The sequence below is a fragment of the Phalacrocorax aristotelis genome, chromosome 3 (genome assembly GCF_949628215.1).
Source record: "Phalacrocorax aristotelis chromosome 3, bGulAri2.1, whole genome shotgun sequence".
NCBI lineage: Eukaryota > Metazoa > Chordata > Aves > Suliformes > Phalacrocoracidae > Phalacrocorax > Phalacrocorax aristotelis.
Window position 1 is genome coordinate 26,757,161 of NC_134278.1, and position 27,540 is coordinate 26,784,700.

The 27,540-nt window shown below is 44.1% G+C and overlaps 1 protein-coding gene across 1 annotated transcript in view; it reads left to right on the top strand.

The window, feature by feature from the left end:
• Window positions 1-7,070: 7,070 nt before the first annotated feature.
• The window catches only part of LRRC1 (leucine rich repeat containing 1), a 74,021-nt gene continuing 53,551 nt past the window's right edge, over window positions 7,071-27,540 (top strand). The window contains exons 1-2 of the mRNA XM_075086982.1: window positions 7,071-7,616; window positions 23,243-23,360. Coding sequence (XP_074943083.1) covers window positions 7,458-7,616; window positions 23,243-23,360 — 277 coding nt within the window. The 5' untranslated portion in view covers window positions 7,071-7,457. The remainder of the gene's footprint in view (window positions 7,617-23,242; window positions 23,361-27,540) is intronic.

A 27,540-nucleotide genomic window follows, 5' to 3' on the forward strand; every position in this document is an offset into this window, starting at 1 on the left:
TTGAAGAAAAAAATCTTCTGTGGTAACAATCATTGAAGCACAAATGCCTAATTAGCATGCATTATATGAGCTAAATAACTGTTCTAGGAAATTAGTGAAGAGTAGACTCAACATTAAACTTGTATTTATGAATACCAAATGTGGAATTGTATGTGTGTGTAATTGTAGATAAGTCCCTATTTGATTACTCTAAAGGCATTAAATTTCCCTTCCAGCTAAGATGAGAGGAGGAAGGAAATTAGGAAACACATACCAAAAAAAAGAGAAGTTTTGAAAAATTATGAGCCAGTCAAAATATTTTTCATTGTTGTCAACTATACGTTAGCCACAGTGCTAGCTGCTTCTACTTCGCATCGGTAAAACATTTTCCAGGTCCATCAATCAGCACCTGAAATGATGGTCCGTAAGGATGCTCCTGATACGAGTTCTTGACATGCAGAGTGCAGACATACAGACATGCAGAGTGATGCTCATAATGGCTGCCCCTGCGCTGGTGTTATCCCGCACCAGCCCAGCTTCCCCAACAGAGATCGTGTCTCCTCCTGACCATCACGATGCTGGATGTAGCCTGGCCCAGAGCCCACTGCAAGCTGGGGGTCTCTCATCACTCAGAGGATAAAGATCATGAAATGGCATGAAATGAAGGTGCGGCTTAATGCCTACCAAAATCCCCAGGCTGGGCTGATAGGCAAGGTGACCTACCTTGTGCTGGTATCTGCCTTTTCATTTCATGCCAAATCCAACAGCATGGTTGTCTTTGTTGGCCATGGGAAATAGAGCACCAAACTACATGTACTCAAGTAGTATTTAGCTACATCATGATGTTGATCTGAAAAAATAAACACAGGCCTGTATTCGTGTCTCTGCTTGTTCTCCTCACGGTGGCTGGAGAAGCAAAATTTGCTGTGAGAGGTTGTGTCTGGTTGTATTGGACCAGCTGAAAATAGCCAAAACCCGAAAAAATGGTTGGGTGTCAGAGGCTATCCATCAGCAGTGATAGCCAGCTCAGCAATTGGAAGTGAAAAAAACAGAAAGAAGGGGAAAACGCCATCCCAGCCACTGAAACATCTCTTCTCCTTACCTGCCAGAACCCATCGCTTTGTTCTTCTGGCCAAAGACGATGATGAGTGTCAGCCCTTGAAAGTTGGTGTGAAAAAAGAAACCATAGGAAACAATGCAGCCACATGTTACTGGCCACTCCTTACAAACCAAACTGAAGCAAATAGGCTTAAATCAGGGTAATACCTCACGTGATTACAGCTCATTGTGTTCAAATAAAAGCTGACGTTATCGTGAGCGATTTGTTTGAGAGTGGGGGTGGAGAGAAGAGATGCTACAGCTTTTGCTCACAGTGATTGCTATTTATAACGCTGTAAACCCACAGTGAATGTGTTAAAAGCGCTGCCACGAGCATGTGCCACTTAAGCTTGGTATTATGGCTAAAATAATTAATTTCAACTCTTAGATGTGCCTTTACACTAATAATACATTAATATTATTCTATATCTGTTATTTCAGACATACAAAACCTTTGCAGATGTGGCACTTGTGATGATGTAACCATAATTTGTAACTCTATTTGTAGCTCTGTAATCAATATGGGAATACTGTATAGTCATGTCTACCTGCTGCTTTTCCAGCCCCCTTCTAAACAATTTAAATAAAAACTCAAGAGTAAATGTGCCTGGAGTCCTCAGCCAGCAAAACTGAGAAAAGAGAAGTATGTCAGTGCTAATTAATTCCAGCGCCCTGCCAGGCCTGGCTCTCGGCAGCTCTGCAGGCTGTAGTACGGTTACTGTGGGTTCAGTAGTATTCCCGTTTAATTTGGTCAGAGGGGGTGGGTAACTACTCTTCCAGCAGCAGTCGAGTGCTGGTTACATTATTATCTGCCAAACGGGTCCTATTGCCTGTAGCACTTGGGTCTTTCTCCCTTCTTCACACTCTTCTTGTTTTGTCCCGGCTTCTCTGACTCTGTAATTGCATCTCTTTCCCTCTAATGAGGCTCGGGAAATCTGACAGGGAGAAGGAAGAAGACCTGGATGCAGAAGAAGCTTCAGGAACTTGGCCTGCTTTGTGATATTATTAGTAGTAGTATTAGTATTTTTCCTAGTGTTAATTTAAGTGGGTTTTGAACTATGAGCTTTATAGACTACTTAAACTGCTGATGCTGAAAACTATTTCTATCCATTCTCTTTTTTTTTTTCTCTCTACCCTACAGTGTACTTTACTGTCAAGGTCTGATTCTGAATATTACTGCTTTCTTTGTAGCAGCACTAACCTCCTCTGCACTCATGGATATCCTTGCTTTAGAGCTTTTTATAAGCATCTCAACTTAAAACTTGGTGGTGTTTGCTTGAATTGCCTTTTGACAAGCCAGAAAGCAGCCTGGCCATGCCGTGCCGAGGAGGGAGCGCTGCAGCGTGACCTTGCTCCTGCTTCTTTCAAACAGCAACTTCCAGGAATACTCCTGAGATCAGCCCAGCCTTATCTATATTTTATGTTTCATTGTCTGAATTCCTTAAAAGTCACATAAAACTAATTTTTTGTTTGGGAGCACACAGGACGATGGTATCTAGAAAGGGAAATAGAGATTTTCAGCACTGAAGGTCTTGGTTACATGCTCAGACCAGACTGGCAGTGATTGAAGGATGGCTGTTTGTTTGATAGACTAGAAGACATTAATTTTTCGGTCACGACCTGTCTCCCAAATTTCAGTCACTGATGTGACTGTATGTGTAACTGGTACCCCTGCTGTCATTCCCAACAGAGAGCCCTGGAAGCACTGACCTGTTCAGCAGGGCGATCCCTTGCACGCAACACATCCCCGCTGGCAATCCCGTGCAGGAGAGCTTGCTCTTCTGCTGTGTATGTGCTGCAAATAACTGAGGGTGCAACCTTTGTTTATGTGCACCTTAATGCTGTTTAATGGGGGCAACAGTGACTGCCATGAAACCTGATGTGGGTTGCCCGATCACAGTGCAAATGGCAGAAAGAAATGTGAACTGTGGTATCACGGTGAGAGCTGACCTCATCTGTTCCCCTCTGAAGCAGAGTTTGTAGAAGTCTGACCTTATCCACCCGAGGCTGAAGAAAGCGACCTGCCAGGAAAGAAGCATGAAGTTGCTCCCCACACTTATTCATTGCTCTTGCAAAAGAGGCAGTGGCATTACCTCTCTTACAGATTTCATACAGCTCGAAGGCCCCTGGCATTGCTGGGAGAGGCTTAAAAATAATATTGGCTGAAGTAACTAAAATTCAGCCAATATAAAAAAGTACTAAATTACTTTTAGAATTACTAAAAAGAAAAAAAAAAAGTTAGAAACGGCAATACTTAAATAACAAATCTCAAAAAAAAAGAAGGTAAACCAGACCAAATGCTTATCAAATGGCAGTTTGGAGCCAGGTAATCCCCTGCAGAACTGGGAGAGCAACAGACCTTATTTCCTTCTCCATGTGAGCCACACCTTGGAACATGGAAATGCATAACATAGCAGGACTGCTGCTATCAGAGAGGCAATACTTCTCTTACCCCTTGGGGACACAGTTGCCCCAAGTAAGAAGTTTGTCTGACAATTTGCTGTCCTCTGCTTGCTTGCAACTTCTCCTGAGTGCCTGGTTATAGCTCCTAGTTACTCTATTGCATCACAATTCTCTTTTCCCAGCCCTTTTCAAAGACCTCTCCCACCAAAACTTGCCCTGATGTGAGGTCACTCTTCTTCTGGTCACCCAGGATACAGAATTGGTCTCTTCTTGGTTTAGGGAAGGGCTTTTTATTGCTGCTATTTCTTAGTGCAGCGGAACAATGGAGACTAGTAACTCATTACGCTGACGAAAGCTGAACAGGTTTACTTGCTCAGGATGATGCTTTTAGCTGTAAGAATACTATTTCCTCAACAAAGGCACTGGTTTGCCTTTTGACATCCTCGATGTCTATTTCCATACCATAGCCTCAGGCTGTATCTTCAGGTGTGCAATGGACCAGGGCCACTAGCACTAATCTGATGTCCCAAACTCCCAAGGATTTTATCAAAGCCCCTATGGCAGTAGCTGTCCATCTCAGAGAGGGGAAGGGGCTCTTTATCCTCTCTTTGAGCGTCAGCTGGTGAAGGCAGATCTCATAAATAAGCATTAAACTATCACTCTGTCCCCTGGACTCCCTGACAATCAAGAAAAGCATGCAGACAGTTTGCCTCGTCCTTCATTGAAGTACCCTGGCTCACCCCACAGTCACTGTCACTCTCCTGTTACTGTCTAGACGTGTCACAGTGAGACCTACTCATGAGACACATGACAGCATCTGGAGAAGTGACACCTCACGTCAGTCTTCGTGTCCGTGTCATGCAAGAAAAGCTCAAACGGTTTACAAGCCTCTGAGTCAGATCAGCGTGCTGGGATCTGAAGACCTCTCTGTCTGGAGGGTGTGCTGGGCATTACTCCCCAACGGCACAGAAGACAGTGGGATGGAGAGCACCTCAAGCTGGCATGAAATCCCTCCCACAGTGGCCACTGCTGGAGCTCTTGTCTGGTGTCAGGCTCAGCAGTGGGGCAATGTAGATGCTTCCAGCTGAGCAGAAGATGCACAGGAGGTCCTGAAGTGCCACTCACAAGCCTGTTCTTAAGAGCTGGAGCTCAAGAGGCAACATGTCCACCCTCCCATTTGGCAACTGAGCAAGTGATATTTTTCAGTTTCAAACGCTTTCATGCCAGCCCATCCCTACATGCAGTCGTGTATAGGACTGCATGCCCTGCGCATACTGGGGGCAGCCAGCCACAGCCCTCCCTTGTAACCTGCCCTGCGACATGGCTACCCTGCAATCCCGCTTCTCCGCAGGCCTCTCTAGGAAGAAAGGCACTGAGAAGCTGTAATGGTCACCGAGTTTAGGCAAGAAGATCTTGGTTGGTCTCTGCTGAGAGCACCGTGTTCCCTGTGTCTGGTTCGAGACCTCCCATGTCAGAGCTTGGGCCGGAGCTGCTGTGAGAAGCTTGATTTTCTGAACCTGGCACCTCTGCTTGCCCTGAGGGACGACCAGCCTCACCAGCAGCTGGAAGAAGCGTGCTGGCAGTGCCCAGCTGGCCCCCAGCTGGGACCCACCAAGAGTGATGGTGATGGTCCTCCTCATCTCCACCTCCGAGATCTGCTGGCCATCCTCCCACATCCCTCCCTTTGCCAAGCTCTGTGCCGGAGCACATCACCTTTGTTTGATTTTCTCCTGTCTTGTAGTTATCTGATCTCGTGCCCTGGGGCTGGGATGGCCTGAGGGCACTGGTGTGTGCCTGCCCCGTCCCCAAGCACACGTGAGCATGTTTATGAACACTCCCTCCACGGGCAGTGCAGGAGCTAAGGAAGTCTTTGCCTCAAAATATTGTAGACATCTTGAGAATGCTAATCTCCAAGCCCTGCTCAGAATGCCATTAGGTAACGATCTCCCTCTCAAGTGCAGGATGAAAAAGATCAATTGCAGCTTTCTTTTTGCGCGTCCTATAAAGGCTCGTACACTTGTAGAGGATGAAAATTATGTTGGAAACCCAGTTATGGTCCTCTGAGGTGAAACACCGACACTTTCTCTCCAACACAAATTTTTTATCATGGCATGGTCAGAAGTCAGATCGTTTCCTGTGGCTTTCTAAAAAACCACTTCAGTCGTTATCAGGTCAGCAGTATTTACAGTTCTTTCCCTGCGGGCTAGCAGATTTCTTTACATTATTTACATATTGGGAGCTTCCACATATTTTTTTGTAATTCCTGGATATACAGATTGAAGAAAGAAACTGTTGGTTCTGACAGATTTTTTAAGGTACTTACAAGAAAATGGTAGCATTTTAAAAGTTTTTTTGTTTCATAGGTCAGCAAAGAGTAACACTACACAGGGTCCTAAAATGTCCTTTTTAAAAGCAAAGATAGGCAGATCACTGCAATTCCCCAGAAATTAAACAAGCATAGCTTACAAGATTTATCAGCTGATTTAAGAAAAAACACCAATAAATACCTTTTATAAGACTAAGTATTGTCAGTACCGTGCAGAGACTGAAGAACAGAGATGACTGCATAAACTTGCCCCCCTCCCCTATTCCTGTACCTGCACCCAGTTATAATTATGCAAAGATTTAGAAATATTTCAAGAGGAGCTCTGATGTTAAGTGCCTGTTTCCAAAAGTATTTTATGTCATTTCAAAAGAAGTACTTTATGTCACTGTGTCGATTACAAAATTGCTATTATGCAACCAGAGACACGACAGCCTCTGAAACGGTGTTTTGTCGTTGGAGCTCGGCACGTCGCCCCGCTCAGAGGTGTGAGGAGCGGGGCTGCGGGAGCCCGGAGCAGGTATTTCCCTGCTGACCCTACAGTCAGCTCTTGTGAAAGCAGATTTAAAACAAAAAAAAACTTAGTTCAGAAAGCCCTGAGGATAGTATATTGATTTTTTTTTTTTTTAATGCCACAGCTATGTTGTCTGAGAAGCAAGACATCATCCACGGCCACGGTACCTAAGCAGCATTCCATACATTTTATTACGTTGTTTCCCAGAGACAATTGAAAAGCGAACGTTCGAGCGGCCTGCGCGCGCTCCCGCCCGGGGACGTTTGCCAGCGCCTCGCGTGAGGAACGGCGTGTCTGGAGCAGCCAAAACGAGCGGCCCAAACCGGCTCACGCCATTCCCGGTCACCGCAAGCCCTGTTACACCCCCCGGCCGAAGCGGACCCCTGCGGCCCGCGCCCCGCCGTGCCACACCGACCCGAGGCGGCTGCCCCCGAGACCCCCGGCCGCAGTGGCCCCTCTGTGCCCCCCGGGCAGGGCTTTACTCTTCCAAGCCGGGGGAAGCTCCGTGCCAGCGCGGCTACCTCCTCGGCGGGAAGCTGTGGGGGCGCGCGCCCCCGGCTGCCCCGGAGGGGTGCGGGGGGAGTGCGGGCGGCTGGCCGCCTCCCCGGGCAGGCTGGCGGGCCGGGGCCGGGGCCGGGGCGGGGCGGCGGGGCCCGGCCCCGCTGATGTCAGCCGGGACGGGGGAGGAGAGGAGAGGAGAGGAGAGGGGAGGGGAGCGGGGGGAGCGGCCGCCCGTGTTCCGGGTCAGGGGAGGGAATGCGCGGCGGCAGCCAGCAGCAGCAGCACCGACAGCAGGAGCAGCGCTGCGCCCGGCGCCCCGCGATGCCCCTGCGGGGAGGGCAGCGGCCCGCTGAGGAGCACTAGGGGGGCGACCCCCGCCCCTCTGGGCTCCGGCTCCCACTCATTGTTCTCCCGGGGCCGCCGCGCTTGCCCGGGGCCGCTTCCCGCCGCCGGCGGGCTGGATGCGGGTTGCCGCCGCCTGGCCGGGACCCGCGCTGCGCGGCGGCGGAGGAGGAGGAGGGGGCAGCGGCTCCTGCGGCCGGCGGGGAGGAGGGAGGGGGCGGCGGTGAGCGGCGGCGACGCCCGCCCCGCGGCCCCCGGTGGCCCGTCCCGCTCCCCCCGCCCCGTCCCGGCGGGGCGATGTTCCACTGCATCCCCCTGTGGCGGTGCAACCGCCATGTGGAGTCCATCGACAAGCGGCACTGCTCGCTGGCCGCCGTGCCCGAGGAGATCTACCGCTACAGCCGCAGCCTGGAGGAGCTCCTGCTGGACGCCAACCAGCTCCGCGAGCTGCCCAAGGTGAGGGGGGGGAGAGCACCGGGAGGGGGCGGCCACCCGGTACCGCGGCCGGCTCCGTCCCAGCCCCGCCGGCCGGGGCGGGGGGCGCAGGTGAGCCGCCCCGGCAGGTGCCCGCCGAGCTCCCCGGCCCGGCGCCGGCGGGGTGAGGTGCCGTGGCGTCCCGGCCCCGCCGGCCTTTCGGTAACCCCGGGAGCTAAAGGAAGAGCCTGAGCCTGGGCTTAGCGTTTATCATTTTGCCGTAGTTTGATGGTAAATGAGCTTTCGGCAGCGAAACGTGGAGATCCGCGCCGTACGGGAGGAAGAGTACTGTTTGGAGGGCAGCGGGGTTAGGGCTGGATTCGCAGGATGTGAATATATGTTGTGATTAACACTCACGTCATCGGAATTACGAGGCAGTGGAGGCTACTCAACCCTCCCTTTTTCCCCTTTCGATAGATACTATCTGCTCTGTGGGAAAAAAAACCCCAAACCCTCTAGCAAGTAACAGCGTTCCCGTTTCTGTCTTCCACTCGTGGAAACTGTCACGCAAAACACGAGGGGCGAATAAGCTTCTCCTTTTCTCAGTGTAAGTCCCGCACAGTTGTCCGTGTTTTCCTTCTTGCATGAAACATGCAACCAGATTTTTGTGCGTAATACTTTTTTGGCAGTATTTTCAAAGGTGAACTGACTTTCAGTTTAACGTGGTGGTCGCGGCGGTACCCACCACCATGACCCACCGGCTGGCACTTGCTGGCTTTGCTAGAGAAACTCCATCAGAGTAACTCCGGCGAGGCACGGTTCGACTCCACGGATATGGAGCGAGTGGGAGGCACTATCGACCATTGACTTGATGAACCACGGGTGTTTTTCAGTGTTTCCTCTTTAAACTTTGGACACCTCAGGAGCCGTTGTGAGTCGTGGTTGGTAGAGTTTGACGCTGGAGGAGAAGGGTTATCTGGAAGCTGTGCCTTAAAAGTGTGTGAACTCTTACTAATTAGGTATCCAAGAAACTGAACTCAGTAGCCAGAGAAAGTTTCAAAAGCACCTTTGTCTCTACCTGAATCAAAGTTGGTCTGTTCATGCCTAAACAGTCTTTTCTTTTTTTAAACTGGTTTTTTTTTTTTTTTTTTTTCCACTTTAGGTAGTAAGAGTAATCATGGTGGAGAAATTTTCCTATAGACAGCAGTAAAGATGTTTGGTTGAACTGACATACTGAATTTGGCTTTTTCTTTTGAAAATCCTAGGCGCAGGTTTGCATCTTGTTGTGACTGAGCTCTTTATCCTTCTGAAGTAGAGCAAAACTGGTTTACATAGTCTCTGTGTGGGTGCTATTTTTACTTCCAGCAGTTTCTACTGGCTTTGTGCACGGACTAGACTCGGGAGCCTCTTTTTGTACTAGACTTTTCTTCTTACTGTTGACTTTCAGGCTTGTGCACTTCTTATTGCAGGGATACTGAATGTTCTTGTGACTGAAATCCCATTGAGACCTATGTCTGTCTGGGTTTTTTGTTTTGCTTTGTGAGGTTGTTTTTTGTGTTTGTTTTTTTTTTTTGTAAAATAATAAATCCCCCCCAAACTGGTTGCTGTGTACAAATGTAAACGATGATGTTCATGGTATTATAAGGTATTTATTTCTGTAAATAGAGTGCAACTATTCATTGTTTCTCCTCTTCCTTGAATTGTAATATATGAAATGGCCTTTTTTTGTCCTGAGATGGCTGAAAAACCCGCTTCTTCCCATTCCTGATATGTGAGTACATATTTAGTTCCATTTATGTGAAAAATATCGGGGCGGGGGGAGGAAACAAAAAAACAAACCAACCCAGGCTCCTTGGCATTGCTGTGGAGTCAAGCAAAAGTTGAAGTTAGAAAGAAGATTTTTTTTTTTTTTATGTGCATGGATCAAATTACAGGAGTGCCTAAATATACTGTAGGAATACGTTTGTGGGTTTTTAGCTGGACTAGGAGGAATCCAGTGAAATACAACCGCAGAGACATACTTGTAGTATCTGCCCTGAGTACTTTGTGCCTTGTCAGCAATGCAGGAAGGCATTTTTATTAGGGCTTCCTGCACAGACCCATGAACTTTCCTTGTCAGTTCCTTATTAATGTGTTCTGATAAATGGAATGTAGTGCCATCACCTCAGATATGTGTTGACTCTAGGAATTTTGGGTACACAAATACAACTGCAATCCAGGATGTGAAACTAATCTACTGAAGCTGGAAATGGATGGGAAGAGCCTTGTTTACAATTGCTACCAGCAAGTAGTTTTTAAAAGTTCTGCTGTAGGAATCTGGCTGAGGAGAATGATGGAAGATCTCTCTTTGGAAGGTAGCAACAGGGTACACTGTTAATCCCCCTTATATTAAAAGGGTAGCGTTGATGGAAACTACAGAGAGAGAATTGGAAATAAGTAAAAAAGGCAGGGGTATACCATACCTCTTGCAGGGAAAACAAGAGGGACACCATTAGGGCGTGTAATTAACAAACTGTTAGGTCAGCATAGATTTTAGTGGTTGTTCTGCCCTTACTCTAGTGTAATGCGTTATATTAGTCTTACCCCGATTAAGTTTCCTCTCTATATACATAAAGACAGTAACACAAAATCAAACCATTTTTGGGCTTGGTTCGGGCCTAAGCGAGTCAGGAGACTTAAGTCTCAGTGGTTGGCTAATTAGATGTTTTCCCATACTTAAGGAAGTCCTGAAGTTCACAGTGATCTCTGCCAATTCCTGGTGAATCATCTGTAGGCTGTGCTGATGCTGTAATATATCCTGTAACACTGACAAGGTGTTCGTGTCACTGAGATGATTGTGATCGTCCTTAGGAAATTGCTGCTGTGAAGGCTGACCTTGAAATAGTGAAGGATTGCCCTGTAGATATGACTTGCAGCAGAAGTTGCCGTAGTTGGATGGATGAGGAAGACCTAAACTCTGCTGCCCTGCTCTTTGTTCTGTGCACTGGTGGTTCAGATCTCATCTTTCCAGTGTGGGCAGGTGTGGTCTGACATGGCTGTTACAGCAGGCCAGAGGTCTTGTAATACTTCTCTGAAACCGAGTAGATATTGGTGAGTTCTTTTCCCAGCTTTGTCATGCAGCAGGTCTGAGTCAGTGATGATGGCTTTATCTCTAGATACCTGCTTTCCTGCCACCTGCACAATTTGTTTCGTCCCTTCAAACGTAAAACCTTCTGAGGCAGATAAATATCTTGGCAAGTGGCATGTTGGAATACATGAACTCATTGCACTTTTCTCAAGTTGATGGGGCAACTTGTGTTGGATGCACACACTTCCCTCCTTCTCCCCTCTTTCTCCCTACCCCCGTTTCTGTTCAGTAGAAGCATTAAAGTTGGAAAAGACCTGTAGGATTGAGTCCAACCGTCAGCCCAACACCACCAGGCCTCCTAAACCATGTACTGAAGTGCCATGTCTACATGTTTTTTGAACACCTCCAGGGATGGTGACTCCACTACATCTCTGGGCAGCCTCTTCCAATGCCTGACCACTCTTTCTGTACAGAATTTTTTCCTAATATCCAGTCTAAACCTCCCCTGATGCAGCTTGAGGCCATTTCCTTTCATCCTGTTGCTAGTTACTTTAAAAGGTGTTCTTTGGTTCTTTTGTTCCAATACACCAGTAAAAGAATACATACTAATACACCCTAAACCCTTGATTTTGAGATGCAGAAGTAGTCTTAGGCTTTGTTTAATCTGCAGCCTTTGCTAGCATACTTAAAACCTCTATGATTCTAGGGGGCAGTAGGGCATGGCATATGTTAGGGTGTTACCAAAAAAACCCCAACAAAACAAACACACACAAAAATCCCCTCAAAAGACAACCTAAAGAATTGCTGTAGTGTCTTGATGGGAAAGGACTAGCAGAAAGACCCAGCATTGTATGTTATGACAGTCATCTGAAATATCCTGAGGAGAGGAGAAATGAAAGAATTTGTTGGTTTTTTGTTGTGTTGGCTGACCGAAAAGTATGGTAGGATTCTTCACCTCTTTCTAAGGGGAGAGGGGTAGGAAGGGTTCATCTGGAAAACATCTGAAAAGAAGTGTCCAAGAAGCAGTGGGAGATGTCTTTGCCCCCCGTTATTTCCACTCCTCTCCTTAGGTTGCTCCCGTGTGCATTAATGTGTAAGTGGACCAGGAAAAGAATGAGCTAATCCTTTTTCCCACAGATATATTTTGTTTTCCTAAGCTATACTTGTCAGCCTCTCAGGAATACAAATTAATAATTTATATTTGTACAGTAACTTACAAATTTTTTATATCGTTTTGCTGCTGCGCCGGGACCCTTTTGGTTTCCCATGTCGTCAGTGCGCTGATTCTTTCCCCAGGTCTCCTTAACTACTCTGCTGGATCCCTTCTTCCCTGCCTTCCCCAGTTATGTGATGGAGAACTTGTGCTTCTGTTGGTAGTGACCTTTCTCTGCCCTTAACCACTGGTGTCTCAGACTCCTTGCCTTGCATGTTAATACTTTTCCATAGTCCCCCGTCCTTGGTGTCCCAGGATCTTGCTTATTTCCCCTGACCTAAGCGGTTCTGTTTGCCTTGTGTTTCTGATTCTTTGCTTCCTCTCCTGCCCTTCTGTGCTGGATTCTCAACTGCCTGGCAAATGTGGTGGTTTTTTTTTTTTCCCCCTTTTCTTTGCTCTCTGCTCTTTCCCCTTCCTTTCTGCTGCCACCCAAGTTCCCTCTTCTGCTCTTCCTGCAGGATGAGCCAGCCTGGTGGGATGTGCTGGAGGAGCATGCTGTGTACTATTAAGCTGCTGGTGGTTTTCCACAATATTGAGGTCTCTAGCCTTTCTTGGCAGATGCGGCTGTTCTACCACAGAACAGCAATTTCTAGCTGTCAGCATACTTCTCACCACTTCTACTTTACAAGACAAATTAAAGAGCTGCACCCTTTGGCCTCAAAAGGAAGGGCTTTGTATAAGGCCAGCGGTAGAGTGTGGCTCTTAACTTGATTAAATAATTCCTTCTTCTGTGTTGGATCCTAAGTGCCTTCTGTTGAATATTTAGTGTATCTGATCTGATTGGAAAAAAACATAGTATGTAGTCACCAGTGCCCACAGAGTGACTTAAAAATGTAGTTTGTGGGTTTTTTCTAAACCTGGACCATTTTTACTTTCCTCAGGAGTGAAAACTTGAAGGCTTTTCCAGCTCAAGCTGTAATGTGTAGTATATAATTTGCTACATGTCAAAAACTATACTTCACTGAACAGTAGGCTTTCCGGAAAATAGCTGTGATAGAAGAAAATGACACATTCTGCATGATGTGTTTCAGTAGCTTCTCTAATGAGAAGCATCAGATAAAATGTTTTCAATTCTATAGATCAGTCTGTAGTTGATGAAATGTTGTTTCCTACACCTGTACCTTTAAGGGCCAATATATCCTGTTGACTTAATTTCTCTGTGCATGGAATTTGAGGTATAAAACTGGATCTTTGCCTATTTTTTCCACTAGTGGAAAAAAAAAAAGGAATGTCTTACGAACCTTTGAATACAGTATTATATTTTGCTTTTGTATTAAATCACTAGCATTCTTTGCATTGGTGGGTGGTAGAAGTAGCTTATAACTCTTATTTTGCTGCTGTTTTGTTTTGCTGCTGCTCAATTGTTTTAATCAAAGAATAAAGACCACTTTCCCGTGAGACTTTTTGCAGATGTTGTTTATGTGGAAACTCCAATGGCAAAAAAATTAATTCAAAATTTGATGTATGCACTTAGTTTAGCTTAGGAGTCTGCAGAACTCTTTCTTTGTTTGGGAATGATTTTTATGTAGCATTTCTAAACCTGATCTGATGTAACTCTGAATCATTTAACTTTTCTGTTTAAGCTTACAGATTGTATCTGTCATTTTTCTTCTCAGTTTTATATTCTAAAGCCTCTCTGTAGAGTTATTTGATTGATGCGAGACCCCTTCCCCATGAGACCTGGTTAAACCCTAGCTGCCTCCTGTGCCCCAGTTTCTGTGTTAGGGAAACCAATGGTGTGCTGCTGTGTGGCATTCGGCTTAGGCAGTGCCTGTATCTCTTTATCATGTGTGGTGTTGAAATCCAGGGTGCTGTTATCATACCAAAATCTTGTGAAAGCTCCTTAAGAAAAAGTCCCTCTGTTGCTCCCATACCACACCTCTTTCTCAGGAAAGAAAACCTTTTAGACTAAGTTTCGCTGTTCTACCATAGTTTCTCCCATTATGCAACCATAAGCCTGAAAGATGCTTGCTTGGTTGATGGCCAGTAATCTGCTGTGGAAAGAGATGATATCATACTATACCTCTTTTTAAATTTGTGCTTATGGGTTGTAACCATCCCTTCTTAAGATGTAAACATCTAGAAGCTTTATTTCCTTTTTTCAAATTTAGAGATCTCATTGGGATCATGGAGGTGTGGTGGGATATTTCACATGACTGGAGTGCTGTGATGGATGAATACAGGCGTTTTTAAGGACAGGCCAGGAAGGCAAGGGCGGGGAGTTGGCCTTCATGTGAGAGAGCCAGCAGGGGTATGTGAAGCTTTGCCTTGGGATGGATGATGGGCCAGCTGAGAGCAGGTTGGGATTAGTGGGTGACATTGTTTTGGGTGTCGTCTGTAGACTGCCTGAGCAGGGAGAAGTAGAAGATGATGCCTCCTTCAGATAAGTGGAAGAAGCCTCACGTTCGCAGGCCCTGGTTCTCATGTGGGTCTTGAACCACCCTGATATCTGCTGGAAGGACAACACAGTGGGACAAAAGCAATCCAGCCGTTTTCTGGAGTGCATCAATGACTTCCTAACACAGGTGATCAAGGAATCAATGGACAGAGGTGCTCTGTTGGACCTCATGAACAAGAAAGAACAGGCTGAGATGTGAAGGTCAGGGTTGCAGTGGCTGTAGTGACCGTGAGATGGTGGAGTTCTGGATCTTGAGAGGAGGGAGCAGGGCAAAAAGTGGCTTCACAGCCCTGGACTTCAGGAAACAGACTTTGGCACGTTCAGGGATCTGCTTGGAGGCTGTTGATAAGATATTTATTCTGCCATTCAGAGGGACATTGACAGGCTGGAGAAATGTGCAGAGAGGAATCTCGTGAAGCTCAGTAAAGAGAAAGACAAAGCATTGCATGTGCTTGGGGAGAAGTAACCCTTTTCTCCACTATGGGCTAGGGCCTAACCATCTGGAAAGCAGGTTTTCAGAAAAAGGCCTTGAGTGACCTGGTGGACAAGCTGACCATGAGCCAGCAATTCTCCCTCATGGCAAAGAAGGTCAAGGGTGTGCATTAGGTCATGGGCTGCATTAGGAAAAGCATTGCTAGTAGGTGTGATCCTTCTCTGTCCTGGAGTGTTATGTCCAGTGCTGGGCTTCCCAGAAGAAGAGTCATGGGCATACTGGACTATTAAGCGCTTGGGGCATCTGTCATGAAAAGAGGCTGAAAGGGCTGGGATAGTTTAGTCCTCAGAAGAAAAAGGCTCACAGGATCCTACTGATGAGAGGGTACAAAGAAGACAGAACAAAACCCTTCTCAGGGGTGCCCCATGACATTTTAAGAGGCAGTGGGCACAGACTGAAACACAATACATTTTGTCTGAAACAGGAAAACTTTTTTTTACTGTGGGGTGGTCAAACACAGGTTACTCAGAGAGACCGTGGAGCCTCCATCTTTGGAGATGCTCAAAACCTGACTGGACATGGTCCTGGGTGACCTGCTGTAGGTGACCATGCTTTGAGGAGGGGATTTGGATGGGCTACATGATCTCCAGAGGTCTCTTTCAACCTCAGCTGTTCTGTGATTCTGAACAGGACATACCAAGGATTTTACCTGTCTTTAGCTTTGATGTTTTTAATGATGCAAATAGAATCATTATGTTTTTCACTGTTTCTTCACCCTCAAATGCTTGCTTGTGTTTCACTTTTAATATTGATAGTGTCATGGTGGTTTTGCACATCTTGCTCTAAATCCTTGAAGAAATACCCCTATACGATTTGAACAAGCATGTACTTCCAGTTAATATCAGAGAGAGAACTATGCCACTGTGTGAAACTGAAGTAGACTGCACACAGTAAAGGTAGTTTTACTGAAAGTTTAAGAATTTTTTTTTCAGTATGGCAAATGCTTTGTAAAATACTTTCTAGTAACACCTGCAACTTTACAACTTCAGTGTCTTGAGAATACTTACTCTTGTACTTACTTTTGTAAAAACTTATTGTGAGCATAGTCTATTAGTATTAGTGTGCAACACATGCTTGAATTACTAAAACAAATAATGGTTTGTAGAGAAGCAACACTGGATCTTATATATTAACATCCCTCTAAACATAGAACACTGTGGTGAAGGCTCCAAATGAGTGTTACCAGATAAATATCTCTAGCTTTTCTGCCAGCTTCCAGATTCTTCTGTTATGTTGCTTAAGACTTGAAGAAAATAAACCACCTTTTGACATCAAATTTGAAAGATCACAGTCTGATGGGAGCAGAGGAAGAACTTAGTTTGGTGTCTGCTATGAAGTGTGACTTTCCTCTTAATGTCCCTGAGATTGTTCAGAAGATTTTGAAGTCTGCTTGGTTTGAAATATTTTCTAACAGCAGGGTTTTTTTTTTTTTTTTGTAGTAACAGCTGAGTTCTACTGATTTTTGATCTCGGAAGAAAGTAATTAGGTGGTTATGTTTCAATACATTAAACATTTTTTTTCTGTAAGGGGTGCATTGTTGTAGTAAATCGGTAGCATCCCCCTCTCTGTGTGATGTACAGAGATAAGACAAGGCTTGTGGGCAGAGATTATACATCTGTAGCTCTAAAATTTTATGATTATACATGGAGTTATATTTATAATTATATCAGATGGTCTAAAAAAAGATGTTACCTCCTGCCAACAATCTTGTATACTGGAAAAACGCATGCCACAAATCATTAGTGAGACTAAATTGGTGTGTGGTGTGTTTTTTTTTGTTCTTTTTTTTTGTTCTTTTTTCCCTCCAAATGGCAAATGCATTTAACTGCAATGAATCTATATTTCGCTGTAGCAGATGTGTTCTGGCCTCTCTTAAAGGCAGAGATAGTCCCTCCCACCACTGTACTCTAATGGCTATGGCATCAAGTGCTCTTTAACCCTTGTTGCCTCTGCTTAATCGACATAAAAGAGAAAGTAAATCCTTGCCTGCCAGGAAACAGTGTGAGGCAACCCATTCAATGCATCACTAGGTAGAGCAGCATTTTGATTCACAGCTGCAGTTTATTGGTTTTTGAGACTCTATAGTCCCTTGTTCATTTTTTAAAATCGATGGTAACAACCAAGACTAGGACCTGCAATTGGCCCATCCTTGACTGTAGTTCAGAAAATGGCAGGTGTTTTGAAATTAGGGGCCAGAAACGTAGCAGGTAGATGTTGAACACCAGCTTCGGTCAGGCATCGGTTATCATTTTTGCCCTTTCTCCTGTAGACCCTTCCCCCACAATGCTTCTGCCTGGCTGATCCTTCATATTGGGCTTTAAAGCATCCATTGGCGGGGGAGATAGTACTTGCAACATCTGGTTCTGTTTAGGATACATGCTTGTGAACTGTGATTCATACTTTCTCTTGTCGTGAAATCTAGTAATTTTATTAATGTTTTGTATGGATTTCTGTTTAATGTCTGCCCCTATGCCATCTTCCATTAATATTAATGATGATGAAGTTGATGCTAGGATGCTGCAAGGCCAAAGTACAGCTTCAACATATTTTACAAACATGATTTGGGGATGTGAAACAATCTTTCACCATGCCACAAGTCTGTAGCAGTTCTGGCTTTGCCCTGAAACACATGAAGACAGAATCAGAGACCTCAGCTGTGTGGATCAATTGTCCATTTGCCAGCTTGCCACCTAGCAAGCGGGCAGAGGTCTGCATACTGCGGTCTATCACCAGCTGCTGCTGTTATCCCTTCACAGCTTGAAAGGAAATCCATTAGCTGCTTCCAGTAACACTCTGATGCAGAGTCATCAACTGCATGATTCTACTGTGCTGCACTGTGAATTAGTCCCTGCCCTCAGAAATCATTTCAGTATCTCATTACTTTATTTGAAAATTAAAGTATGTTTAGACCAAAGGGTCATGTGGGGTCTGTATTTGTGAGACCCTGTTGCCCTCATCAGCTGTCCCTGCTGGCAGGTGAAAGCAGGTGGAGTTACTTGAGGGATCTTGATGTTGCTAGCAGGCTTTGTGGGAGATGCTAAGCTGATAATGCCCATACTAGACTTGACTGTAGCCTGCCGGGAGCTCGTTATACACTTCCTGAATCTGGAGTGGGATCCAGCTTCCTCAGCATTTTGTTGTGAACTAGTTTGGATGCGCTTCTAGGGGAAGGTATCTGTTTTCTGTGCTCTTGCTGATATTCCTCAGCGCTCCTGCTCGTGCTACTGGCGGGAGTGTCTGGGATGGATTTTAAGACAGCAGTGTATAGGATTGCATCCTAGAAGGAGTTTCCTGCTCATGAGTTAGTTGTGGCTTTTGACTGGGGATGCCTTGAGGTTTGAGTGGAGGGCAGGGTCGGTTGCAGCTCCCTGTGAGCATAAATGTGGCCGTGGTTCTCATCAGCTCTCGGCTGGTATGTCCACTGGCTGACGTCGGAGTAGAAGCAATGTCTGAAATCCTACCAGCTGCTTAGTGTAGGGTGTCGAGTGTCCTATCCTCTTGGAATCCTTAGCACTGAGTGTCCCCTATGGATGGTCTTTCAAAGAGTTGACTATCGACGACATCTACAGAAGTGGAGTGTGGGAGGACTGAGGAAAAGCTCTTCCTTTCCTTCTGACAGACGGGGAATGTGTTTGATTCTTGATTCTATGCCTGTACCAGAGCCTGGTTATTAAACACATCCGCAGGAAGCGGGGCACTTGAATTCAGTGCTGCTTCTGCTTTATGTAGTTTATCTGTGTTCTCTTGTAGTGTCCTGACCACCAAGCAGCATGTTCATCTGAAGAAAGGTTGGGCTTCCCCTGCTCTCTTGCTGAAGCTGTGCAATGGTGTAGGCAAAAAAATAACTTCTAGGGGCCAAAAGCAAGTGATTGGGGACCTTGTTGGAGAGCATTGTATCAGCCACACTGTGAGGTTATTTCACGGATTTGATGCCTTATCTTGTTCGTTTCCTTGCTTACCAAATTCAAACTGTAGCTTCTGCTTGTGTTTACCTGAAGAAAGACCTTTTTCTGAGGTCTTTTTGAGGCAATATGAAAAGGGTGGGGGAAGGATTGATCGCAATTTCCCTTTTCTGACAACTGAAGGAGGACACATAGCTGGAGAATGGAAGTGAACAAATAAAGTGAAGGCTTCTCCCACTGATTTTTGTTTACAATGTAGGAGAAGAAAATGGAGCCTTAAGTAAGATTTGAAGCAGGAATGCACTTAAGAGTTAAACTATGTTTAAATTACCATGTGTCACTCTTTAAAGCATAAGTATCCTCTAGCTGGTCAGTTATAGGTTTGGAAAATGGGTGAAATAAATATAGATGGTGTTTAAGAAACAGGACTTGGTAGTGGACTGTGTCTTGGTAGTTAGTTCTGTTCGAATATAACACTGCAATTTCCTGAAGAAGCCTTAAAAGCTGAGGCAGCATGTGTATGTTGAAAATCCATATTGGTGTCTAAGGGAAACTTGACATGAGTCACAAATTTTAAGCCTGTCAGCAACAGCTCAAGTGCCTGCACCAAAAAAAAAACACCCCAAACCCCTCTAGCTTGTGTGAATATAAATCTGAAACGGGAGTTAATTTGCAGTTTTGTTCCTCCTCTCCGTCTCATTCTAATTTCTGCTGCCTGTGCTGACCCATCTCGAAAATTAGGCAGTGGATTTCATTAAGGTCTCTAATTTAATTTCTCTTGGCCTTTTTATGGAAACATTTTGCTTAACACAATAAACATTTAGTTATGCTACCTGTGCCAAATGGGTTTGGAGCTGGACATGTCTCTAGCACTGGAAAGGCTCTAGCAGTGAGATGTTGCTTGTCCCCTGAAACAGCGTTAGGTGCAAGTAGGTCTTTATGCCTTCCTCTGTTTTTTATTTCAACTGCCTATTGTTTTAATCTATTTCCATTTTTTTTTTCCCATCAGGAAAGGTGCTGAAGCATTCAGGCAAAATTCTCGGGCATGATGTGTTTTGTTGCAGGAGTGAACCATGGAAAGAAAGCCAACGATGTGTTCATTTGGCCACTTTTGCAGGAGAAAATATTGAGTTTTATCAATCCTACTAGTTTGGCTTAATTCTGTTAACTTTTATGTCTAGATTCAAGAGTGCCAGTTGTAGTGGTATTCTTTTTTTTAAAAAAAAGTATAAAAAATGAGGAGTGTGGGATCACACTGTCTGTTTATACTTTTCAGTGAGTCATGCACTTATCTCTTGTGTTTTCTCTTCCGTTGGCTGACATCAACCCAATTTTGTCAGAATAAAGTTTTTAAAAAATATGTAGCTGGGCAGAGGAGAGAGAGTTGGTTAGTTTTCCAGTCTGAGAAGGGCTCTATTCAAGATGTGCATTCTTAGAAAACCTATATGAGAAACCTCTATAAATTCTTTGACAGCAGGAAAAGCTTAATTTGAAGGTTGGGAATTGCCACTACATAAAGTTGTAGGCTCCTTTAGTGCTGATGCTCATGGAATTATTTGTCTCATTGAAGCACTATTAATTAGGCTGGCTAAACTAAGCAGCATTAAAAGTGTTGCCAAGATACTTGTAGAGATGTCAGGTCTACAATCAAAACCTGCAATTACAGCATGCCGGTGGATGCGCTGCTCTGGCCAGCAACCCCATTGCACTTTGGTTCATGTTAGCGCCTTTCAAATAGAGGCTGAACTGTGTCTGATATATTGAATTAGGAATGTGTTTCTGGTTGGCATGTATACAAGAAATTACAGATATTTTTCCATGTGTGTGTATACATATATTTACATTTGTTGAACTCTATTCAGTAAGCTCTTAATTCTCTTTCTTCTCTGTGGTCTTTTTGACAGGTAAAACAAATATGGCAAAAAGGAGGTGCTTGCCTCTCCAGTAGTGCTTTAAAGCACAAATGATGTGCCTTGGATAAAGGAAGAATAGTTACTGAAATGGGAGTAGGATGTACCAAACATGCAAGAGTGATTGAGTTCTGTAGTTTAAAGGAAAAAAACAAAGAAGTTGTTCAAAGAAATGCCATTCACCTAACTGCAGTTTCTGATTTTTATCTAGGAAATGGTGTCATTCATTAAAAAATGTTATGCAAACTAGAAATAAAGCTCCCAGTTCATTTTTCTTTAAAGAAACAGGAGTGCCTTTAAATATTGTGTAACTTTGTTCGTTGCACACATGTGCTGTGTACATTTAATAAACATATACAACACTGACGGGCGGTGTGGTGAGGGCCCTCAAACCTTCCTGGGGACGCCCAGCTCCTTGATTACCCGTCTGTCTTTTAGCCATGTTCCGTCTGTCTTTTAGCCATGTTCCGTCTGTCTTTTAGCCATGTTCCGTCTGTCTTTTAGCCATGTTCCGTCTGTCTTTTAGCCATGTTCCGTCTGTCTTTTAGCCATGTTCCGTCTGTCTTTTAGCCATGTTCCGTCTGTCTTTTTTCACTTAACATTATTGGGCATCTCTGGCAAGGGCAAGTGTTGCTTATGAGATTTGTAGTAGAACATCAGTGTTTGTAACTGTCCTAGTTTAGCAGCTACACACTGGCTGAGGAGCACTTTTTGGCAAGTATTTATTTTGGACAGTGTTAGGACAGACTGGGATCTCTTCTGTGGAGTGTACTCCTGTGTTTTCACAAAAGTATCTTTAAGTGCTTTTCTAAGCTTCTGATGGATTCTTTGTTTAGTCATATTAATAAATATTTAGCAAAAGGTACGCATTTGTTTTAAGAAGATAAAAAAACGTTAATGACATGAAAATGCAGTTATGGATCTTGTGAGGACAAAGAAAGATTGAAAAACCATTTGTGGCTATTTTAATTGTAATATATGTTTTCAGGGAGCTAGAAATGTTTTTTTTTAATCTTCCTCTTACAATTTCAACTCTGTTATCAAAGGCCTTTAATACTGGTGGGGGAAGGAGTGTCATTCTGACTCAGAAATGCCTTTGAGTTTTTGCATGTATATCTGATGTATCTTTTGACTGCTGAGTGTTTATAAACTTTTTAAAGCTCTATCCTTTTTATTTCGTAAAAGAAACCCGTGTTTTTGAGCGAAAACACATCAATTTCAGTTGTGTTTTATTTTTCTGTGACAAGGAACAGCAATGTGTATTGAAAGATTTGTGCTGAGATTGCAAAACCTTGCACTTAAAACCTGATTTATGACCTTGGGTACCAGGCAAACTAAGATTGAACACCTCTATCATAACAGAAATTCGTAAGACTCTGCTTTTACCTTGTGTCCTAGCAAGATGCCTGTCTTACTGCCCCTCTGCGGGGCAAAGATAGAATTGAGTGACATTCAAAGCACATGCTCCAGCATGTAAATAAATAAATAAAGTTGCTCATTTTCAAGGAAGAATTGGAGGTGATTAAGTATAAACAGATATCCCAAACTTACTGGCATCTTCCTGTTACCCTGAGGGGCAAAACCCATGAGGGTACAGGCACACACACATGCCACGGGTGGGTGAGATGCACAGGTTCTGACTGCTGGGCAAAAATGCCTGTGCAGTCTGAGGGCCAAAACTCTTGAAACTTGAGGAGTGCAGTCAGTTATGGTCAAGATGACTTTATGTACAAGTCATCTAATTCTGCACAAATCCTCACTGCTTGCAGTCACTCACATTAAAAGGCCTGCCTGGAAGAGAGGAAAGCTGTTAGGAGATAAGAGCTCTCCAGCTTTCCTAAGGATGCCTGTATCTCAGTAGGTTGTTAATGACCATTTTGCCTTTTGATCACCAGCTGCTCCCAGTGCCTGCGGTTGACCTGACTTGCAGCTTGGCCTGTCTCCTTTGATTGTTGTTTTGTCTTGGGGGCTGCCAGACCCTCTGAGCCTGTAGCTGGGGGTCAGGAAAAGTTAGCATCCTGCCTGCATTGCATGCCCATGTCCTCACTGTAGATAGGACTGCATTGGGCTCCTCCTCAAGCTGGGAAGAACTGGAATTGTGTGTATCCAGCCCAACTTTCATTAGTCCTTCTGAAACTGGGGCGTGGAGTGGAGGGTGTACGAAGCTAGAAAGAAAGTCTTCCTGAGGGAGACTGGCTCTATAACCTAGTTGGTTATGGTACTTGCCGCTGAAGAAGACCTTGGCAGCCCATCTCTGTGGGTTTTCTGGATTGTCCTTTAGAAATGTCCCTCTGCATTAAATTCCTAATGAGCCCTGGTGTAATTAGGATGCTCTTAATTACCCTGCTGGGTAACCTCACCCCATTAATGATTTTGAAGCAGGCACTCTGGATTTTGCTAGTGTCTGTCTGCTATGATCTTTAATAGCGAGCCTTATGGTTTTCTTTTTTTAAAATAAATTGTCATTTTAGGTAAAACACAGATTATAGTCTATTTGCATGTAAAAAATAAATCAAAATGTTTATTCTGATGCAGGTATGAAAGAGGTCTACGTAACTGATTTTAAGCAATAACTTTAAGTAGCTCAAATTTTGAAAACAGCTTCCAGTTATTGCTTATCATTTATCATGCTTATATGTGAGTTATGTGAATATTTTCTGACATGGTATTTTTATTTTCTTTCAGCCTTTCTTCCAACTTGTGAAGTTACGGAAACTTGGACTTAGTGATAATGAAATCCAGCGGCTTCCTCCAGAAATAGCAAATTTCATGCAGCTGGTGGAACTTGATTTGTCTCGAAATGGTAAGCTCCAATGTTAATTTGTTTGATTCAATACTGTTGTATGACATGGTATATAAAACTGGGTTAGTGGGTTTTTTCTGTCTCTGAAGTTGCTATCTGTGTCCTGCAGAACACTTCTCCGCATAATTCATGGATTTGCCTATAGTTCTAGATGGGGAAGAGGGAGAGAGCGGAGGAGAGCTGGTGGTGGAAATACAGTAATAAAATAACATTGACTGTAGTTCTGCCTTTCTGTGAGCCTGCTTTATTTTCTAATGTAAAGAATCCTTTACATCCTATTTTTATATGTATATATGTATATTATATGTATATTTGTCACGTTAATTTCTTTCCCCAAGCTTTCTGAAATGCCTAGTATTTAAGAAGGGATAAAAAAGAGGAAGTTGAAAGAAAAAAAAACCAAACAACCAAACCCAAACCAAACTCCTTTCTGCCCCAAAAATGCTGCCTATCGGTTAGAAGTCCAATTCTTTATCTCTGCTCTGCTCTTTACCTGTGACTAGCAGGAGGCAGAGTGCTGGTATTCCTAGTTGTGCTTCTGGAAGAAGAATCAGTCTGTCACCTGCAGAGATAAATTCAGACAAGGATGCTGGGGGAAACTGTCTTTTAAACTGTGTTGTTGCAAACACATGGGTTTATCATTTGGTTGGGATGTTTGCTGCTTATATTGTTCTGCTGTGATGGAGTGAAAACTTTGGGTGTTTTTTTTTTTTTTATTTTTGTGGCCTGGTGAACTTACCAGTTCTACAAGAAGTTCGGGGGCTGGTGGGTCACCTTTAAGCAATCTTATGACCTGGTGATCTGGAAGTGGTGAATCTGTGTTACCAAATTAGAGCAGCTGTCAGCTATTTTTGCTTCCCTGTATGCAGTGGATATGCCCAAAATGCTCTTTGAGGTGTGATGGATGGGGTGGGGGAGAGCAAGGTTGTGTGTGGGATGTAACTGAATATTAAGAGAAGAAATAGTGCAACAGGCGGCCTTTTTTTCTTTATGGTTTAACTTCACATTAACCCTTTGCGGCTGAAGAAGATTCAGTGGCAGCTTCACTTTCCTATAACCACCTGAAATCTGCGTCTTTCCTTTATTTGTTTGGTGCTTTTAATGCCATCTTTATCTGATAATATAATTGATGAATCGTAATGAGTCTCTAGGCAGTTGCTGAAAAATTTCTGTGAACTATATAATTTTATGCGCATTTGCAAAACCTTATAAGAGAAGAAAACTGGAAAGAAATAATCTGAGAGACAGAAGAAACACATTAGTTAAAACACTTTAGAAATACATGAGTGTTAATTGATGCAGCATTTTGGCTACTGAGTTCGGCTGAGTTGTGTGCTGTCTGTGACAGACCTTATACAAAGGGAAACACTCTGTTGGCTTAGTAATTCTCTTTGCAAATGAATAACTAGCTGCAAAAGAGCTGGTGGATCAGAGCCATGTGAACTCTTGTCAGCCTGACTTGGAAGTTGGCCTGAGAGCTCAACTGTAACGAGAACAGATGGTGTGAACATTTATGGTTGGGTAGGTGTGTGTGTGTCATTAGAAGTTATTGCACAAGGAAGTGTTTTCTCAAGTGATGGGTGGACTAATGCAGGTGACAGGGCGCAGTTGCTTTCCTATATCCAAGGTTCAGTGTTAATCGCCTGTTTTATTGCATTGCTTTCTCTTCTCTGTGGTTCATTGCAGAAGGTGGCTGATACTGCTTCCCCCTGCTTAATCATGTCACAGGTATTGTGCGACTTGACTTTCAAATGAAAACCGCACCATGTGAGGTGATGCAGGGGGCCTATGGCATAAGATGTCTGATGTTACGTTCTGCTGTTTGGTCATGTTATGGTTGCCTCACAGCTCTTCAAATTAAAAGGCAAAACATACACCATCTGGGATGCTGCAGGGCAAATTCTCACTTAAGATTTTGGAGTTTTACAGTATTTTTGTTTCTTAGCATTTGAACCCACCTTTCAATACATCAGATTCTCCATCTGCCAAAGGTTTCTCCTGTTCAGTTGTTTGCACTCCATCAGTTTTTGTTTTTCTAACTACCAAAGTACTTAGGAAAAAAATAAGAACTCTTTGTATTCCTTTCAGGCAGAGAAAAACAGCCTGGCTTTTCAAAACGCAGTATGCTGCATGAATAGGAAAGTGTGATGGTGACATCTGAACTTGGGAAATAAGAGATCGTTGTTCTGTGTTTTTTGTTGTTTTAGCTGTCTGGTTTGGTACACTAATTGCTTTCAGTTCTGGCCATTATGTTTCCTCAGGAGCTTAAAAACGCAAATATAAATTCATTTAATGTTCTGTGTACAGGAGTAGTTCTTTATAATTTAACCTCTCATCACAGGAGGAGGAGGAGGAGAGGGTTTTGAATAAACAAAGGTACTTCCATTTCTCTCATAATAAAACAGCAACATGTCTTCCTTTCTCATACCTTCTAAGTATGGTGTATGAGCTTTGAAGCCCCATGAGACAGTGGGTATATCATTTGGCTGGACTTGGGTGTGCTTCCAGGCTGCAGTGGCCAGCTGCATTTTGTGCAGTGGTGGGGTGTTGCTTCTGGAGGTGGGATCGCTCCCCCCAGGCAGAACCCCTCCTGTCTCTTCCGCAGTAGATCTGGATGCCTTTGCAATGCGGTGTTACCCACTGTGTAAGTAGCCCTAGGAACTCAGGAAAAGTGAACAGGGAAACTATCAAGTGTGGCTTTCTTAAATTCCCAAGTGTTTTGAAATGCTCAAGACATGCTAGTATATGTTTAAAGGTCTGCTACATAATTAATCTATTAAGCAGTTTTTGGTTAGTAAGTGAATCTAGAACTGCAAAAATCCTTCAAAGTAAAACTCAAAAATCTTCAGCGGCTGTAAACTTGATGCTCCTGTGGTCTTGGGTGTACATGAGAGGAGTCTGGGGAGGGTGAGAGCCTTAGTGGTGCAGAAGGATTTGGGGAAGGCTAGGAGCCATATAATCTTAAATTTTTCCTGGATTATTTGCATGTTGATCCTATTTCTTATTCCTCTGCAAATCCATGTGTTCATGCAGATTTCCTAGGAAGCACCCCTACTGTGCTTTTCTAGTCTGGCAGAGTCTGTTATTTGAGCAATGGTTAAATAGATGAATCAGGGATGGGAATATCAGAGGGCAGGAAAGCTGTGCTAAGAAAACAGCGTAGTGATGGTGAACACTTTGAAGGTTATTCGGCAATGCAGTTTATCTCTGCCCCTTGGTCTTAGGTTGTTCAAAAAGCTGATGTAGTAGTTCCAGGCTAAAGAAAACAGACTCATAGGATTTCAACAGTGGATGCCTGAGCTTTTGAGTAGCTGGCAAAGTGTGTCTGAGACTTGGAGTATTCCCTGTAGCATCTTCTGAGATAGATGCTCAACTGCTGTGTGTCTGAAACTACTGCTGGTTCCCTCAGACACCCCAAGCTTGGGTAAATCTTCTCCTGGATTCTCACATCACTGGTGAATTCTGCAAGGACACTGGGTCACCGAAGCTTCCTTGCTTGGTGCCCTTGAATTTTGAGTAGGGCTCCTGTGCTTTGCATGGAGTTTCAGTGCAAGTCTTTGCTCTACATGATAGAGGAGAGATTCTGTTCTAGGCACAGTCAGAAGTGCCCGTGTGCTATTTGTTTTCCCACAGCACTTGGGCACTCTTCAGGTCAAGTCTCTAAAGACCATGTGATTCAGAAAAGAAGTGCAATCTCCAATGGAAGAAAGATGTGCTCAAATTTCTGCAGTTTTTTTCCTTGCATCTCGGCTGGTACTTTGTTAAGCTTCCCTCTTTCCCAAAGTGTGTGCAGCTTGTTTGAGACCCCTGGGAATTGTAGCAGACTGTTACCTATGCCCCCTATCCCACAGAGGTTTCCTCCAGTGACTCCCCCCTTTTCTTCTGCACAATTGCAGTTCCTGGTGGCTGAATTCTTAGAGTTTAGGGCCCTGCCATCCCAGATTCATTAAAATGTTAATGAATTTTCTTGTTCTGTAGCTTCTTCCAGACAGGAGGGGTAATGCATAAAGTTTCTGTAGTTAATTTAATGCATTATGATAATGAAAAGGTAAATGTAATGGAGAAATCCAAAACGCTATGTAAAACTTCTCATCTGATCAAATTATAATATAAAGAAAATCTGACTTTGATCACATAAAACATTCCAAGACTAAATCTTAACTTGTTCTGGATCATACAC